This window comes from Danio rerio, chromosome 7 (genome assembly GCF_049306965.1).
Source record: "Danio rerio strain Tuebingen ecotype United States chromosome 7, GRCz12tu, whole genome shotgun sequence".
Lineage (NCBI taxonomy): Eukaryota > Metazoa > Chordata > Actinopteri > Cypriniformes > Danionidae > Danio > Danio rerio.
Window position 1 is genome coordinate 6,290,724 of NC_133182.1, and position 16,170 is coordinate 6,306,893.

The window sequence follows — 16,170 nt, forward strand, 5'->3', positions numbered from 1 at the left end:
GCGGAATGAACCATCAACTATTTTAGCATATGTTTTCACAGCTGATGCAAACTCCACACAGAAATGCCAACTGGCCCAGCCAGGACTCGAACCAGCGACCTTCTTGCTGTGAGGTGACAGTGCTAACCACAGAGCCACCGCGATTATGCTTAATCCACTTAAATTTGTAAATACTAATAAGCTAACTTAATTCCTTCATGTTGTCCAAACAGAAATTGATTATGTGGAAAAAACACATGTTATGTGTTTTTTTTGAGTGTACTGTTTATTTCAAAGTCTGCATGATATCAAAATGTACAATATTTATTTTAGTAGCTCACATTATTATTCTTAAAGTGAATAATTAATCTGTGCAAGTTAATCCACTTAATCCACTAGTTAATCTTCAATCTAAATCTAACCAACTGCTCCTGCCTTTGGTAACTCTGTTGATGTTAACCTGAGGCAACCATAGCAACTGCATATTAATATTCTTAACCACACCCTTCTTACAGTTAGTTTGCTATGAGGGAATGATGCGCAAAAGAAAGCCCCGCCCCTACTCAATATTCTGTTTCAGTTGGACGTACATCAACATACTGAAATACGTCTCAGCAACTTTCGGTTCATATGGACTTAAAAACTTAATTAATTATAGACCTTTTTCTTGGCTGCTGGATGGAGGGCGCCATAGCGACAGCGTCTTCCGGTGGAATGGTTAAAACTTTCATTTACAGCGTTTATGATTTTTGATTTGGTAATTTGCGATCCGAAAATGGGTTTCAATAACGTCTTAATGGATTACAGAGTGTTTTTGTGACACACAACTTAGAATGGTGTATGTTAAAGCCGTTATAATCTGTCAGATGTGGTTTAAGCGCGATGGAAAAACGTTCTCCAAGTTCACGTGTCTTCTGTCAGAAATACAGTGTGTGTGTTTCCCTGGCCTGTCAGCTGTTAGCTCAGTGGTTCTTCAACACACGCACTCGCGTCACTGCATTATAGAGCAAACCAGATAGCTGGCAGGAAACTTAACAGGTATGAAAGTCGTGCAATTTACAAAAATGACCAATAAAAGTCTGTTACTGATACTCTGCTGCTGATGTGCTGTTCATTCTAATCTCAAGCAGTTATGTTTCATTTAGTGTGTCGTATTGACAACGGTTTGTGTTTTTCTGTCATTTCAAAATGTTATTAAATCAGTGTGTCAGTGGGACAGTACAGGCTACGTGTTTGTGTGTCAAACATTTTGGTGAACTACATTTGTTTGGGCTGGTTATATATTTTTAAAAAAAGAGAGAAACTGTTGACTTAAGCGATGACAAGGCTCGGATGATGAGGCATTAGATGCCGTCTGTCAACGAGGGGAAAATGCCTCACAGCAGCTGTTTTCCATCCTATTAGATCGCATTTTTAATGATCAGTCCAGGAGATGGTGCTGATCGACAAGAGTAGTAGTTTAAAGAATATAAAAGCAAATAAAATAGATTAAAACTATCATTTGAAAGCTGTCCAAATGTGACTGTTAATACGCATCAGCTGCCGACCGGAAGTTCTTAGCTTTTTCCTTGCGCATACACGCAAAGCATAATGGGTAATTTTGAGTTCTAAGAAAAAGTCTATATTGTAATTATTATATGTTTTTTCAACTTTAAACAGTTGATTTTCTACATCAAATGTTGACAGACCAGAGATAAAGTTCCTATAAAGCAATTCATAACCGTAAACAAACTATCACAAAATACAGACGCTGATAATTAATGGATATAGTTTACAGTGCTCATTAACTTAAGTTTATATCAGAAATGTACGTGAAGATTTATAGATGAACTGATCTTACTCTCCACTATTATTGTGTATGCAGCCACGGTGTCTCTTTCCCAGTTCTGAAGGGCCTCGTATAATCCACTGTCGTTTTCATTTAGCTTCTTTATAGTCAGAGACAAATCTGAAGAGTTTAATGTTATCCTGTTGTGCAAATCAGGGGGAACTCCATAAAGGTTTGCGAGTAACTGCTGCCTGTTGAATCGTCGCCATGTGATGTCTGTTTTCTGCAGGGACTGATTCCTGAGACTGATCTTCAGTTGGATTGCTTTTCCACCTAATCCATATAGAATCTCTTGGCATTCGGCTGCAAAATCTGTAAGGAAGATGTTGAGGGAAAAAAACAGGAAATAACTTCATTACTTTTGTCTCTTTCAATTTTTAAATATATGTATTGCTTAGTGATATATGAACTAAACTTCTCTTGAGTGACATGCTTGAATGCTAATTAGCATTTTTCGCAGAAGTAGATGCTGCTGGCTGGAAAGATACAGCGACATCAACTTCCAAAATAACTTCTGACTTAGCATTCCTGTACATTGAAATGTGCTTAAAGGTGTGAAGACAGAATGCCTTATGTAGTAATAATATCAGCTTATGTGCGCAGAGAAGTTGTTAGGAAAGAGGAAGTATGTATAGGTGTGGCTGCCAGAGGACTGGAGAATGATTGACAAGCGCAAATTCCACCAAAACTCCAACGTTTAATATCAGATGTGTGTAAATACTGGAGTTAGGGAAATGCAGGGTGATTGCAGACCTCCTGAATGTTATTCTTGCATTGCATTGGTGTAACATAAGTAGGGCTGGGTATCGAGTTCGATTCTTTATAATCACCGACCGAATCGTCTCGATACTATCGAGTATTGAAAATATCATTTTCGTTCAGTACCAAATTTCGATACTCAAGAGTTTAATCTTGTCAACATCAGTGAGCTAGAAAACCTGCGGCATCCTTAACTTGCCCGGATCAAATGCTGGTGATTGGCTGCAGCGAGGCTGTCTTGAAAATCAATAGTTTACGGCGGTTACGCCCACTCGCTCAGAGCTTGTCAAATGTGAGGCTGTAATGCGTACACTACACTTTAAAGCATTTTTGCACTGTTTGACTGCAAGAAGATCACGCCGGCGCCGTCATCATAATAACATGCCCACCACAAGCGTCGTCCTCCTTGACGGATGAAGATAACTGCGCGATGGCTGGGGCTCCGAAAGGTAAACAGACACAAGCGCAAGCTGACGACCCTTTCCCACCTCCTCCGCCTCAAAATCATTTTAAAGTTGGGCGAACTTCATGATGTAACTTTTGCTTTTTGGCGCTATTAATACACGCACTGCGGATACACAGAGCAACTTTATTCTCTCTTAACACTAGTGCGCGCACACCTTCAACTACACACACACGCACACATCAGAGCCATACCATTACATAAACTGCGTGGGGGTAACTGAACCATTCACTGCTTATACTACGCATATTTTGCAGAGGCTAGTGTGGCACAGATAGCAGAACTCGCCGAACAGATCCGCCACTTTTGACGCTCATAAACAGTCAAAAAGTCCTCGTGCTGCAGGAATTATGAGGTTGCTGAAGGGGCACAGCTGTCGTGCAGTGAGGGGTTTGCATCTTTAATAAACTACGGCAGTTAGCGTTCACTGAACAGTAAGAATGATTAATAAATCCGTATGAAACAGCCCCTAAAAAGTCACGTCTCGCTTTCAGTTTCGGAGTTAGGCGCGTTTTGCACTCACACATAAGTGTACCGTGCCAAAGCCCAAGTAAACCTTGCTCTGGCACACTGATAGTGTGAGTACACCATAAAAGAACGTGTAAACTGGACAAGCAAAAAAGTCTGATATAGGCAACAAATCGATATTGGGCATCCAGACCAGACAGTGTAAACGGGGTTTGTGCGGGGTAAATTTATTAATCTTTTTTTTTGGACCTAACATACGCTGTGTAATGTTATGTACTGTTTCGATGGCTTTCAGTACCTAGCTAAGTTGATACTAAAATGCTTAAAAAGTCCATGTGATATAAGTGGTTCAATCATAATTATATGAAGCTGCAAGAATACTCCTGTGTGCAAAGTAAACAAAAATAACTTTATTCAACGATTTATCTATGGGAGGATCAGAAAGCTCTTGGATTAAATCCAAAATATCTTCATTTGAAGATCATTAATGACAGAATTTAAATTTTTGGCTGAACTAAACCTTCAAGCAGCAGTAAGCCTCACAAATACTTAAAATGGATTGACTTAAAACTGCTTGAACTTTATTAAAACTGTTTGCACTAATATATTGTGTTGACTACACTTTGTTCATTTTGTGCTTTTGTTCCTTTGTTTATTGATCTTGGAGATAAGCCTGCTGTGAAAAGTGTCCCAAACATCCTGAAAAAAATAAAACCAAAGTTTCTCTGAGATTATGAGTTATGTAATCTTGTCAAAATATATTTCTTAAAATAAAAGTATCGAAAAAAGTATCGTTTGGAACCGGTATCGAATTCAGGGTATCGGTATAGAAAATTTTGGAACGATACTCAGCCCTAAACATAAGAGACAGACGTGACCCAGAGCTCTGAATTGAATTATTCATTTAAATATAATCAATTACTAATATTGTTGTCATTAAAAATCCTCCTGTCTTATTGAACACGCATGGAATTGGTTAAATATTCCAACAAAGTGACTAAACTGAAATTCATGTTTGTCTATCATAGTCATAAATGTATATTTAGAGCTACAACCATAGTAAAATAACCACACCACAGAACCACAAGCACATATATGGAGATTAACATCATTTGCTTTTGCATTTGCATTGGCTTTTCTTGTGCGTGCGTGCGTGCATGTGTGTGTGTCTTTGAGAGAAAATGAAACATTTTATGAAAGATACCCAATCAGTTCTATTTTGTCAGCACAAAAGGAATTATATGTGGATCTGTATCTCATACAAACTGTTAAATAGTATCAGAATAGAGCTGAAGATCTGTACCCGACAAGACCTCAAAGGAGGATCTTCACATGCAACAACTTATTTTGCGCCGAAGTTGCTAAAGTTGTGTTTGGACTTTCAGCTAATACAAACTTCAACTCTAAAAACTGGACTTAAGCAGTTTCAGTTTACTAGAACGTCTACGTTAAGCTGCTTTGACACAATTCAATTTGAATTGAATGAATCATGAGGCCGCTCACTTGCACTCAAATGATTATGGCTGTTCTGAACTCCCTTAACGTGTTGCATATTGCAGTAAATAAAAGCTACAAAATGAGTCGTGATAATGAGAAAGTAACTTTTGTTGTGGCGAGATCATTACAAAATTAAGTTATGAACGAGAAAAAATATATTTTAATGCATGATCGCTTATTACTTCTGTAGATAAGAGTCTGCTTTTAGGCCTTTTTAGAGTGTTGAGATGTTACAGAGGACTTATTTTATTTCTTTGTTCCAACTTCCAAGTGATCTATTGACCTTATTTTTCAATGCGGAAGTGCGCTCGTTTTTGCGATTGTTTTAGTGCCTCCGATTCAGTTGCAGATGGGAGAAATGACTAGGAATAATAAATGTCAGAAAACAGTCAAACAACTCGCTCTACAAAGAAGTGTTTGCATGACTATACCGATGAACTAGAATAATATAGTTGAAAATATCAGTTTGCAACAGCAAGCAGCAAAGCGAGCCGTTTTAATGTCTATAAATGATTGGAAAAGAATAAGACCAGAAGTCTCAAGCCAAAAAGATTCAAATGGCTGCGCCATAAGGTAATTGCGTTACTTACTAATACTAATAAATTATGTTAAATAGGGGTGTAACAATTTACCGTGGAACGTTTTATTGCGATGCAAAAATGTCACAATATGCATCGTGGCGTTATGACGATTTCTTATGATATGCAACCGTTTTCTCTTATTAGTTGAGCTGTTTGCACGTCAGCTACGTTCCACCTGCTGTCGCACGTGAGTTCAGATTGCTTGATCTAGCAGGAGCAGTAACGTTAGCAGACCAAGATGAGTGGAGTTGAAATAGGATGGCCCATCCTCTCAAAATCGGCTGTCTGGCAACATTTCGGTTTTACAGTCTTTAGACTCGTCCGCTTTTTGACACGCATACTAGGTCAAACATACCCAAAGTTTTAAAGTCTTCACAGTAATTTACATACTTTGCTCAGCGACATGGATACCTCCTAATGGTGTTGAAAGAGTCACATACTGTATTTATAAGGTACAATTCACCCAAAAATATCATTCTGTCTTCATATAATGATGTATTGGCGGCCGCAAAATCACACATGACGTGAGCTGACTGAGCTGTTGCTACAGAGGGCGGACTACTTAATGATAGACACGCGCGGGCGTCTACTTCAGTGGACAGAACCTGCAAAGGTTGTGAGTAACCGGTAATAAAGTTGTAAATAACATTCAGTTTGTGGCACAGAGTGATCGTTTAGGAGCCGCGTGGGAAGTATGAACAGCACTTAGCAGTGAAAATGGAAACAAAAGCGTTCACATCATTTAAATAATCATATCGCATTTTAGAGTTATGATTACGACAAGCATTAACGATTTTGAGTACAGTGGTACACAATAATGCACGTCAACATGATACACTTGATAGCGCCGACATCAGCGACGCTGAATAAATAGTACACCTGTTTAAACCACTGAAAAGGGCCAAGACTGTCCTGTCTGATGAAAAGACGGTCAGTCTGTCACTCATCGTGCCGAACATGAAGACAGTCATCTATAAAAACTTCTCAGACAGATACACATAAGTTCAGGATTATCTTATAGAACTGCTGACTACTTGGAAATGTAGATTTTTTTTAATTTTTTGCACACACTAAAAAATGCAAGTGACCAAGCAAAGCCTTAAGGTCTGTTAAGTTCAATTGAATAGAAAGCTATTATTATTTGTGCACCTTTACTTAAATTGTTCCTTAATTTAGTCTCTGTCGTTTTATAATATTTTATAAAAAGTTTTAAAATTATTGTATTTTCCAGAGACAGGCCTATTTAATTTATTTTCTTTAAGGTTCAGTTTAAATGAAAGAAGTTGAAACAAAAGAAATACACAAAAAATAATTCACTTGGTAATTTAAAAAACATTTTTTTTTATAAAATTTGCATTTCAGTTTCATTTTCAATTTTTATTCCAAACATCGTGATACATATCGAATCGTGAACAATATATCGTGATACACATTGTATCGTGAGCTGAGTGTATCGTTACACCCCTAATGTTAAAACTTGTATAACTGATAACTGCACATTAATCATGTCAAGTTGTAAATGGGTTCGGGCTTTTAATAAGTTGACAATTAAAATGTACTTTTAAGCCTGTCAAGCTTTAACCTTAAACTTTTACCTGATTCATCAAGAAAAAAAAGTTCGATTGCATTTCTTGACTCCTAATGTCGCTAGTTAACACACCCAATGCCTTTTTTTTTTTTCAACACATCCCATAATTTCTAAAATATCAACTACCACCAAATTGTATACAAGTCGGTTTATGGTAAAAGTACCGGAATTATTACAAATACTATAAAAAATCGGAAAATATGAAGTGTAACAACAATTTATTTACAAAAATTATCAAAATGAAACATTTTTGAATACTATATCGTCTTTATTTTTGAAGTATGCCATAACATATTTCAGATTCTCCTTTGACATGCTTTGTTGTTTGCTTGTTTTTTACAATAAAACCAAAATCAAGTGTAGCAGTGCAACAGGATTATTTGTAAACCAACAATGCTGTGTGTGAACTCTTAATTAAAACAATCATTCTTTAAAATAGTCAAAGCATGATCAACCGATTGGTAGAGCGGACAGAGTTAAAGGCCCTTCGGAAGACTTGTAACGTTGTGCACTATACAAAGTTTAGAGGGGAACTTTGATGTTGCATGCTTTTAATAAAAGAACAATTAAAAGGGAAAAAAATACAAATATCTTCTTTTTTGTTTGTGCTTTACATCAGAAAGCATGTCAAAAGGGTTTTAATCGACACAAAAAAGCAATTTGTGTGAAATAATCTGTCAATACTTGTGATGCAAAACCTGTAAGTGAATGTATAGAGCTGGTAAATCCTTTATATAACAGATACTCACTTAAACTGAAGCAGAAGAAGGACCACAGAATGAGTTTCATAGTTGTCAGCGATACTTTGAAGACTGAAAATATAAAATTTCCTGTTGAGATTTCCTGTTTAACACCTGCACGCCGGAAACCAGCAAGAAACAGAAGTTATGTCAGTATAGAAGTTTATTCAAAACTAGGCTACAGATCATCAGTCCGAGGCACTCAAAAAGAAGTGAAAATAGTTTAAAATGTGGCCGGTGTATTGAAATCAGCACAGTTTTACCACACTGAAACAAAATATTCAAAGGTGATTCCTTGGATTTACTCAATTTTCTTTAACGTTAAGTGGTTGTAAACTATTTATTTGTGTTGAATTTAAATAAACAAATTAAGTTGAATATTATTAAACTTAATTTGTTTGTTTAAATTCAACAAAAATAAATTGTTTGCAACAGTTCTGCATGCAACACTTTTTTTAGTGCATCATGGTGTCACCCTGATCAAGGTGCAATGCGTAGGTGCTGTATTTAAAATAATAGCCATGTGAATAAAGGCTTTTCAATTTTTTTTTTTTGACTACTTTAAGTGCCTGATGGATGATCATTTGTTTGTATATTTAAAATAATCACATATCCAAAGAGCACCGATGCATGACTTAACTTAAGTTTTTTAAGGTTTACAATATGCACAGCGCACCAAGTCAGTGGAAAAAGGACCAAAAGTTTATGTGATTTGATCAAATAATTTCACATCTTCACTGTAGGAGGTTCAAGATTCAATTAAAAGCGTACATGAAAGCTGGAGCTGCTGAAAGTGCGCGGGTTCAGTTTTGCAGTTAGCAAAGTGTGTCAGTGAGTATGTTTTGCCTACTGTGGTGGAAAATGTGAATCTGCCGTAGGATGTTGTTATTTTTTTTGTGTGTTTTCTGTGCTGTTTTTTGTTTTTAAAACCGTCACAGTCACCTCCTCCAACACAGAGGATATCATTTATCATCATTACATGACACCTACTCGGTGTGCACCACAAGCAGATATTATCGATCATCAGTAAAATCCTAGATGTTACATTTAGAATCTGTCAGTAGAGTTAAACATTAACGAATGAAGATTAAACATTAAAGATCGTCATCTCTTATGCCCCAGATTATCTGTATTTTGTTTAAATATATTTTTTTATCTTACGCCAGAATATTTTGTAAAGATGTTTATGCAAATCCTTTAACTGCTGTCTTGGTATTGTATATTAAAATAATAATTCAGGGCTCAACAATAAGGACTGCCCGATGGCCCGGGGCCAGCGTGTGAGATGCTCGGGACAGTAGACAGGATTGTTACTGGCCCGATCGGGCCACTGCTTCTTGTTACTAAAGTTTAATTTGCCTGTGACTATTTGTCAATTGCGTGCAAATAAAGTTTTAGAATTGAGAAACAGTTCGTATTTTCAAACCTTTAAATGCTACCTTCTCGGTTCTTCTTATCTGATTGGATGTTGTGAGCACGTTATTAGTACAGTGAAGAGACAGCAACATGGCGATGACATCAAATGATGATGCTAAAGGAAAACATTTGTTTCTAACATCTTGGAAGCAGACATATACGAGGGTACACCACGACTAAAAAAAAATAAGTGATCTTTTGTACAGTTTGCCATCAGTTAGGCAGGTCTTTAGCCATGTTTTGTTTCGAAACACTTTGAATTTTGCTCATTACACATTTATTAAAAATTTTGAAATATTTAAATTCTATATGTACAAACATTTTGGCACATTTTTTTTATTTGTGGCTAAGAAATTAACTTTTTTTTGGTGGGGCCAGTGAAAATATTGGCAGGGCAAGTAAAAATCTGAACCACTGGTCAGATTGGGCCAGTAGAAAAAATCCTTAGCGTTGAACCCTGTAATTTGTCAAAAAGTTAAGTGAACTGCATTGCTTTCTTTTTTGGCAAGACACTTAATTTTAATCAATTCCCCCTTCCTTTAAACAGAGGGACAATGATGTGTTGCATTTTCTTAGTTTGTGAAAAAGTAAGACTCAATTTAAATAGTTCAGGGTTCAAGTTCACTGCCATGTGGCGTCCTTTCATAAATTATTTCCAAAGCCAAATGTAACTGTAAGTGGACAAAATGAGGCTGATGCTGTCAGGTTTTGCTTGTATTGTACTGATGTTGTCTTCGTTTGTTTGTTTTTTTGTCTTTGTTTATATGTACACAATGCTAAAGCACTATGTTTATATTTATGTTGTGCTGTTAGTCGTCAATTAATGAATGTATGTTTTTAGACTATTTAAAAAAATGTAAAAAAAATAAAATAATAATAATAATAATAAATAATAATAAAAAATCTCAATTTAAACCTCGCATCATGAATGATAAATGATAATGAGTTGCATGTTTATTATTTCTTCTAAGCGCTGCATTCACTTGTGCATTCGCTGTCACTAGACTTGAAACAGTTTAAAGGGATAGTCCACCCAGAAATTAACATTTACTTATACGGCTGCATGATATTGGAAAAATTTGACATTGCGTTTTTCTTTTTTTTTTTCTTTTTTTTTTCCTGCGCTTATGTATAACATTGAGATATAAATTCACCAGATGACTTAACTCTTTTAGATGACTTTAGATTGACTGGGATGATTTTATAGGGGAGTGAAATATAAATGTATTTTTATATGATTTATTATATACAGTCCTAAATAAACACAACGAAGCAAATATTGAAGTGAAATAAACAGTGATGTATGGTTTTCTGCGGAGAGTCTAACAATATTCGGTTACAAAAAAATGTAATAATCAGTTAAATGAACAATGCATAGCCTTCATCATGTAGATTGTTTAATAAAGGATTTTTTTGTGCTCTATTAAATGCTTTGAACTCTCTCTTCAAATGCTAACAGTCACAGGCCTTAAAAACACATGCGCATGATTAACTTCCACTCCATTGTGCTTAAATTCTTCAGAGTCTCCACAAATCTCATGTGTTTTGACCTGTGGTCATCTTTAAGCGCAATTTAACATTGTATATCTTGCCATAGGACTATTGTGTACACACATGTTGCGAGATCAATGCTCAAATGATATATTGTGCAGCCATATTTCCTTACTATTCACTCTCCTTCAAGTGGTTCCAAATGTTTATGAGTTTTTTTTCTTATGTTGAGCACAAAAGAAGATATTTCGAAGAATGTTGAAAGGTAGGAGAAACAATTGCTTTTGTGTTCAACAGAGAAACGCGCTCGTACAGGTTTGAAACGAGTAAAACTTCAGCAAATAATGACAGAATGTTTACAACTGGGTGAACTATATGTTATTAAAACCACATCATTATCACGTTAACACACAACCAACAACATACTGTAGAGTACTGCAACAACAGCAAAACATCAGCATACAAAGTGATACTCCTTGTGTTGAATGAGGAGTTGCAGATATTATTCAGAAGCAGCTTTGCACAGACTGCACAATTACACTAATGAAATGAAACTGCACTGTTTTTTTCAGTCTGTACTCATCAGATTATCAGTCATACAATGAGAGATGAATTAAATCTTACCTTCAGGTTGTGTTGTAGTAAACGTCTTGCACAGGATGAGAGATGGTGTTGTTTTGAAAGCTCATTTGCATATAGTATTTTGGGGTTCAGTCATACTTCCTTTTCATACATGTGACATGTGGAAACTCCAAACAATGCATGTGCTGTGAAGAGTGGTGTCACGGATCAGTTGAAAACACGCGTCACCCGCAGATTAGTACCTTTTTTGAACTTGTAAATTTATTTTACATTTATAACAATCGCAGAGATATCGCGTCCCGGGTCATTCAAATCACGTGTATGAAAGCATTTTGTTTTGCAAGTTTCTTGTTTAAACATTAAAAGATTGATCTCAATTCAAACCCGCTCAACATGAATAATTGATAATGATTTGCATATTTTTATTAATCCTTCGAAGTGCTGTATTCACATCTGCGTTTGATCTAGAGGAACTCGACGCTGGTGAATGTTGTAGCAATTACATTGTTTAACCAATGGGTGGCGACAAACAACCATTAAAGTTATGTCACTGAATAGGTTTTCAGAAATGATCCACCTATAATGAAACATGAAGTTTTGTGTGTGAATTGTTGAATCATTCATTGAAAATAAATATGGAATTGTGTTATGTATTTGTGTTTTTTGTGCTCTGTTTCTCTGTGTTTTTTCCCTCTCTCTCTTTCTCTCGCTCTCGCTCTGTTCTCCCGTATCTGCTCTCATGTATTCTCAGGTTCCGTTCATTGGTCCATTCAGCTGTCAGTCATTCCTCCCCGGTTACGTCACTCTTACGTCACATCCAATAAGCAAAGACCACCCGTGTTAAAAGCGCGCGCCAGACCACTTGCTCTCTCTTGCTTTCTTGCTAGCATTTTTCTCTTTCGCTGTTTTGTCGCTTGTTTGTATTTACCGCGTGCGTTTAGAAATTACCCTGTCTAACTGTGTATTTTGTTGTTGCTCGTTCTGTGTGCACGTTATCCGTCCGTTATTCGTACATTGTTCTTAGTTTATCGTTGTTTACGAGGCTTGGACGAAGCGGACAGGTAAGAAGGTCACGTGACATACATTTCGCAACACTCAGGACTACTCTGCTGTCTAGTACACTAGGTTAGGGGCGAGCACCACTCCTTGTACTTTTTGGATAGATAGATAGAGTAGATAGGACTCGGAAGATCTTCGTGTGTTAATTATACTGTTTTTCACATAGTTAGTTAGCTAGATGCTTCTGGGAAGTTAGATTTAGTTTGGGTTTTGTTCTTTTCATTTCTTTAGCGCCGCCCGCGTCCCTTCTGCCAGCTCTCTTGTTTTTCCCGTCTTTATTTGTCTTAGTGTTGTATATATTGTAAATAGTATATTTTTGCTTTACTTTTTCTTTTTTTTTGATTAATTCGTTGTTATTGTTCACTTTGGGATTGTAAATAAAAGCACATATTTTTTGGCATTACTTTGGTTGTCTTTCCACTCATTCACTGTTTATATAAATATATTTTAATTAAATAAATGTCAAACCCCACACCCTAGACTAACATCAGGGGTTTGTAACAAATTGTAACGAAGGGGCTGACACAGAGGGATCCATTTGCAGTATGTTTATTAAACACGGTTTAATAATAACAAGCACACAGATGTAATGCGTGTGTGAACTCACATCAAACACAGTTGTGTTAGGTCGAAGAGTTGGTGGCAGGTCAACGCAGGATGAGTATGCAGGCATGGGTCAGAGACAGGCGGCGAATATCAAGGTGGGTGTTCAGGCTAGAGTTCAGGGCAGGCGGCGTGGATCAGAGCAAGTATTCAGGCAGAAGTACAAGGCAGGCAGGACGAGGTCAATAATCAAGGCAGGGAAAGCAGGCAGTGTAGAGAAACGCTCAGTGGTGTTAGCCGGGGCAGAACAAGACTTCGCAATGAGAGAGTGTGTGTGTGTGCTGCTTATATGCGAGCGTGGGTGATCAACTCGATGAGCTGCAGGTGTGCATGCTATCAGTGTAAGTGGATGACGTAATGGTTAGAAGTCCGGTGATGATGACCTCTGCTGGCCAGCGAGGGGAATGACTGGGACCGAGTCGGTGACAGGAATGTTGTAAACCATATTAGATTTCTATATTTAGCATTATCAGCAATAGTAGCAAAGATCATTTTTTGTATTGAATATTTTCTTTTTTTCAGCTGTTCTTTCTTGATTTTTATTAAAATTACAAGTTGTAAGTTCTGTTTGTTAAACCAATGGTTTTTGCAGTAATATTTTTGAATAGAAAGCAAATGACATTTGTCTCCTTCCTTTTTTGCTGATCCAAAAATTGTCCGACCCATGACTCAAAAAAAACTGTAGTGTGATGCAAACCATGCGAATGTTGCATTCACACCAGACGCGGAACGCGCGTCAAGCGCGAGTGATTTACATGTTAAGTCAATGCAAACGCGCGAATAGACATCCTGCGGCTCGATACACGCGTATGGCGTGGCACGAATGACGCAAATTGCACGAATTAAGCGTTTTGCGCGTTTGACGCACTTAATGAGCGTTTCACGCGAATCTCCTGAATTCGAAAATTTGAACTTCAGCGGACATTCGCGCCGCGTTAACCAATCAGAAGCTTGCTCTTGTGGGGGCGTGATTGTGACGTGGAACCTGTTGTCGGTGTTCCGAGGGAAATCCTTCAGCCTTCACCGAAAACAGTTCATCAAACAGTTCATCAAGCTCAGTCAGAAGCACCGCTGAAAGCCTCCGTCATCCAGGTTCAGTTTCTGGAGGAGTTTATGAGCTCACAGAGCTGGATGCTCCTCTGAAAGGATGTAGTGGACTCAGACACGACCCTAAACGTATCGACGCTGTTTTTCAGTCTTCATAAAGCACATAAACACTGTTATTTTCTTCATAAAATCCATTTTAGCCATTTAGCTATGAAGCTAGAGTCTTCAGGCAGACAGAAGCCCTGTCCATCACGCGAATCCGCGTCTGTTCGGAAGTGAATTTGACGCGCAAATGAAGCTCAAATGTTCACGCGGCTATTTACGCGGGAATATCGAGATTTATCCGCGCGTTCCGCGTCTAGTGTGAACACAGCAAAACACCTTCATGTTAAATATATATATATATATATATATATATATATATATATATATATATATATATATATATATATATATATATTAAGCTTGTGCGGTAAAAGGGTATACCATGGGTTCTAAAAATAGCAACGGTGTCAGTTTCAATACAGTTATACCGTCATAAAAAAACAATGCACTTATATGAGACAAGTATTAAATATTAAATATTATTTATTTAATGCCTAAAAATGTGTATGCGTGATTGTTATCACGGGACAGTGTGGAGGAGAGAGAGAGAGGTGAGGTAAGATGGCGCACCAAGTGACCTGGTCTCGAAAAAGAACACAACCTCTGCAGTTTGGCAGTATTTCGGGTTTCGACCAAACGAGAAGGGAGATGTGGTAAATACGAACTAGAGGTCTGCATTCCCGCTGCTGTACCGTGTGTATGCAGACCTCTAGTTCGTATTTACCATGACCCGACCAGATTTCTTGCAGTGCGGGAGTAAATTTCCGAATAAAGCGCAGGAGTGGGTGGTCTAGCAATATCACTCTCGAGCGAGCGAGCACTCGCACTTTGCTGAATGCTGTTTGTGTGTGTGTGTGTGTGTGTGTGTGAGAGAGAAAACGTGATGTTGTGTGTCCCTTGTTTGGTGCTGTGACATCTTTTATTCATTCGTTATTCCAGCATTAATCCATTCATCATTCCCTTCCTCCTCCCATCCGAAAAATTTTTTACTCTGCCTTAAAACAGCAAACCAATTTTCATAAAAGAACAGAGCAGTAAAAAAAATTCAAATATGACAATTTTGAGTGTTTCGATTCTCCATGCATTACTGTGTTCACAGTTACTAGAAACACAGGTTGCTGTAAGGTGATGTAATCTAAGGTGCACCTGTATTACTTCACTCTTTCATTTTCATGAAGCAGGGAAGTTTAGGGAATATACAGCGCTGCGCTCAGACGATCAGCAGGTGTTATGAAACTAACATATTTCACCGTTCACCGAATACACTGATAAAATCACGCAGCAGCTGCTTCAAAACTTCTCATTTATTATAAACAGTCATTTGAGATCATTAGCAGTTAAAGTGATGACAGTCCAGTTCTGACAGCGACTAAACACCAAAGGAAATTCATGAAAAACACGTTCCCTCACAGCCACAGTTTCAGACAGGCAGAATGTGCTTAAGACCAACCAAAGTCCTCATATTTCAACATCATTTATCCATTCATAATAATAATAACAATGAAATGTCGAGTAAGTGGTTTCCAATTCATAATGAGGTTTATATTATTTACATAAAGATAACGAGCTTAAATTTGAAGTCATATAAAACAAGCTTTACAAAATAAATGTTTGTTCAACATTGTTACAAAATACTACTAATTGTCTTGTTGTAACAGTGATTTATTTATTTTTTTTTGACATATAGCTCAATTGGCATTATTTTTACTCTTAAAAAGGCTGGATAGTAGTGTAACCCAACATTGGGTAAAATATGGACCATGTCAGGTTAAATTTTAATTTGAAAAAAATAGTACAAAATTAACCCAACTTTGAGTTACGACAAACCAAGCATTTTACTGTGTATTATCATTGTTATTATTATTATTATTATTATTATTATTATTACTGACTCTTACATCCCAGGTTTTTCTGAATACGTTCCCCTATATACATTTCTGGAGAGCACCAAATACGTCCCAGGA

General features: G+C 37.0%; 1 protein-coding gene across 1 annotated transcript in view; it reads right to left on the bottom strand.

The window, feature by feature from the left end:
* The window catches only part of si:ch1073-220m6.1, a 30,267-nt gene extending 18,691 nt beyond the window's left edge, over positions 1 to 11,576 (bottom strand). Inside the window, exons 1-3 of the mRNA XM_005168805.6 lie at positions 11,435 to 11,576; positions 7,913 to 8,017; positions 1,820 to 2,119 (exon numbers count right to left, since the gene is read on the bottom strand). Of these exons, the coding sequence (XP_005168862.1) occupies positions 1,820 to 2,119; positions 7,913 to 7,952 (340 nt within the window). The 5' untranslated portion in view covers positions 7,953 to 8,017; positions 11,435 to 11,576. The remainder of the gene's footprint in view (positions 1 to 1,819; positions 2,120 to 7,912; positions 8,018 to 11,434) is intronic.
* Between the last annotated feature and the right edge of the window lie 4,594 nt (positions 11,577 to 16,170).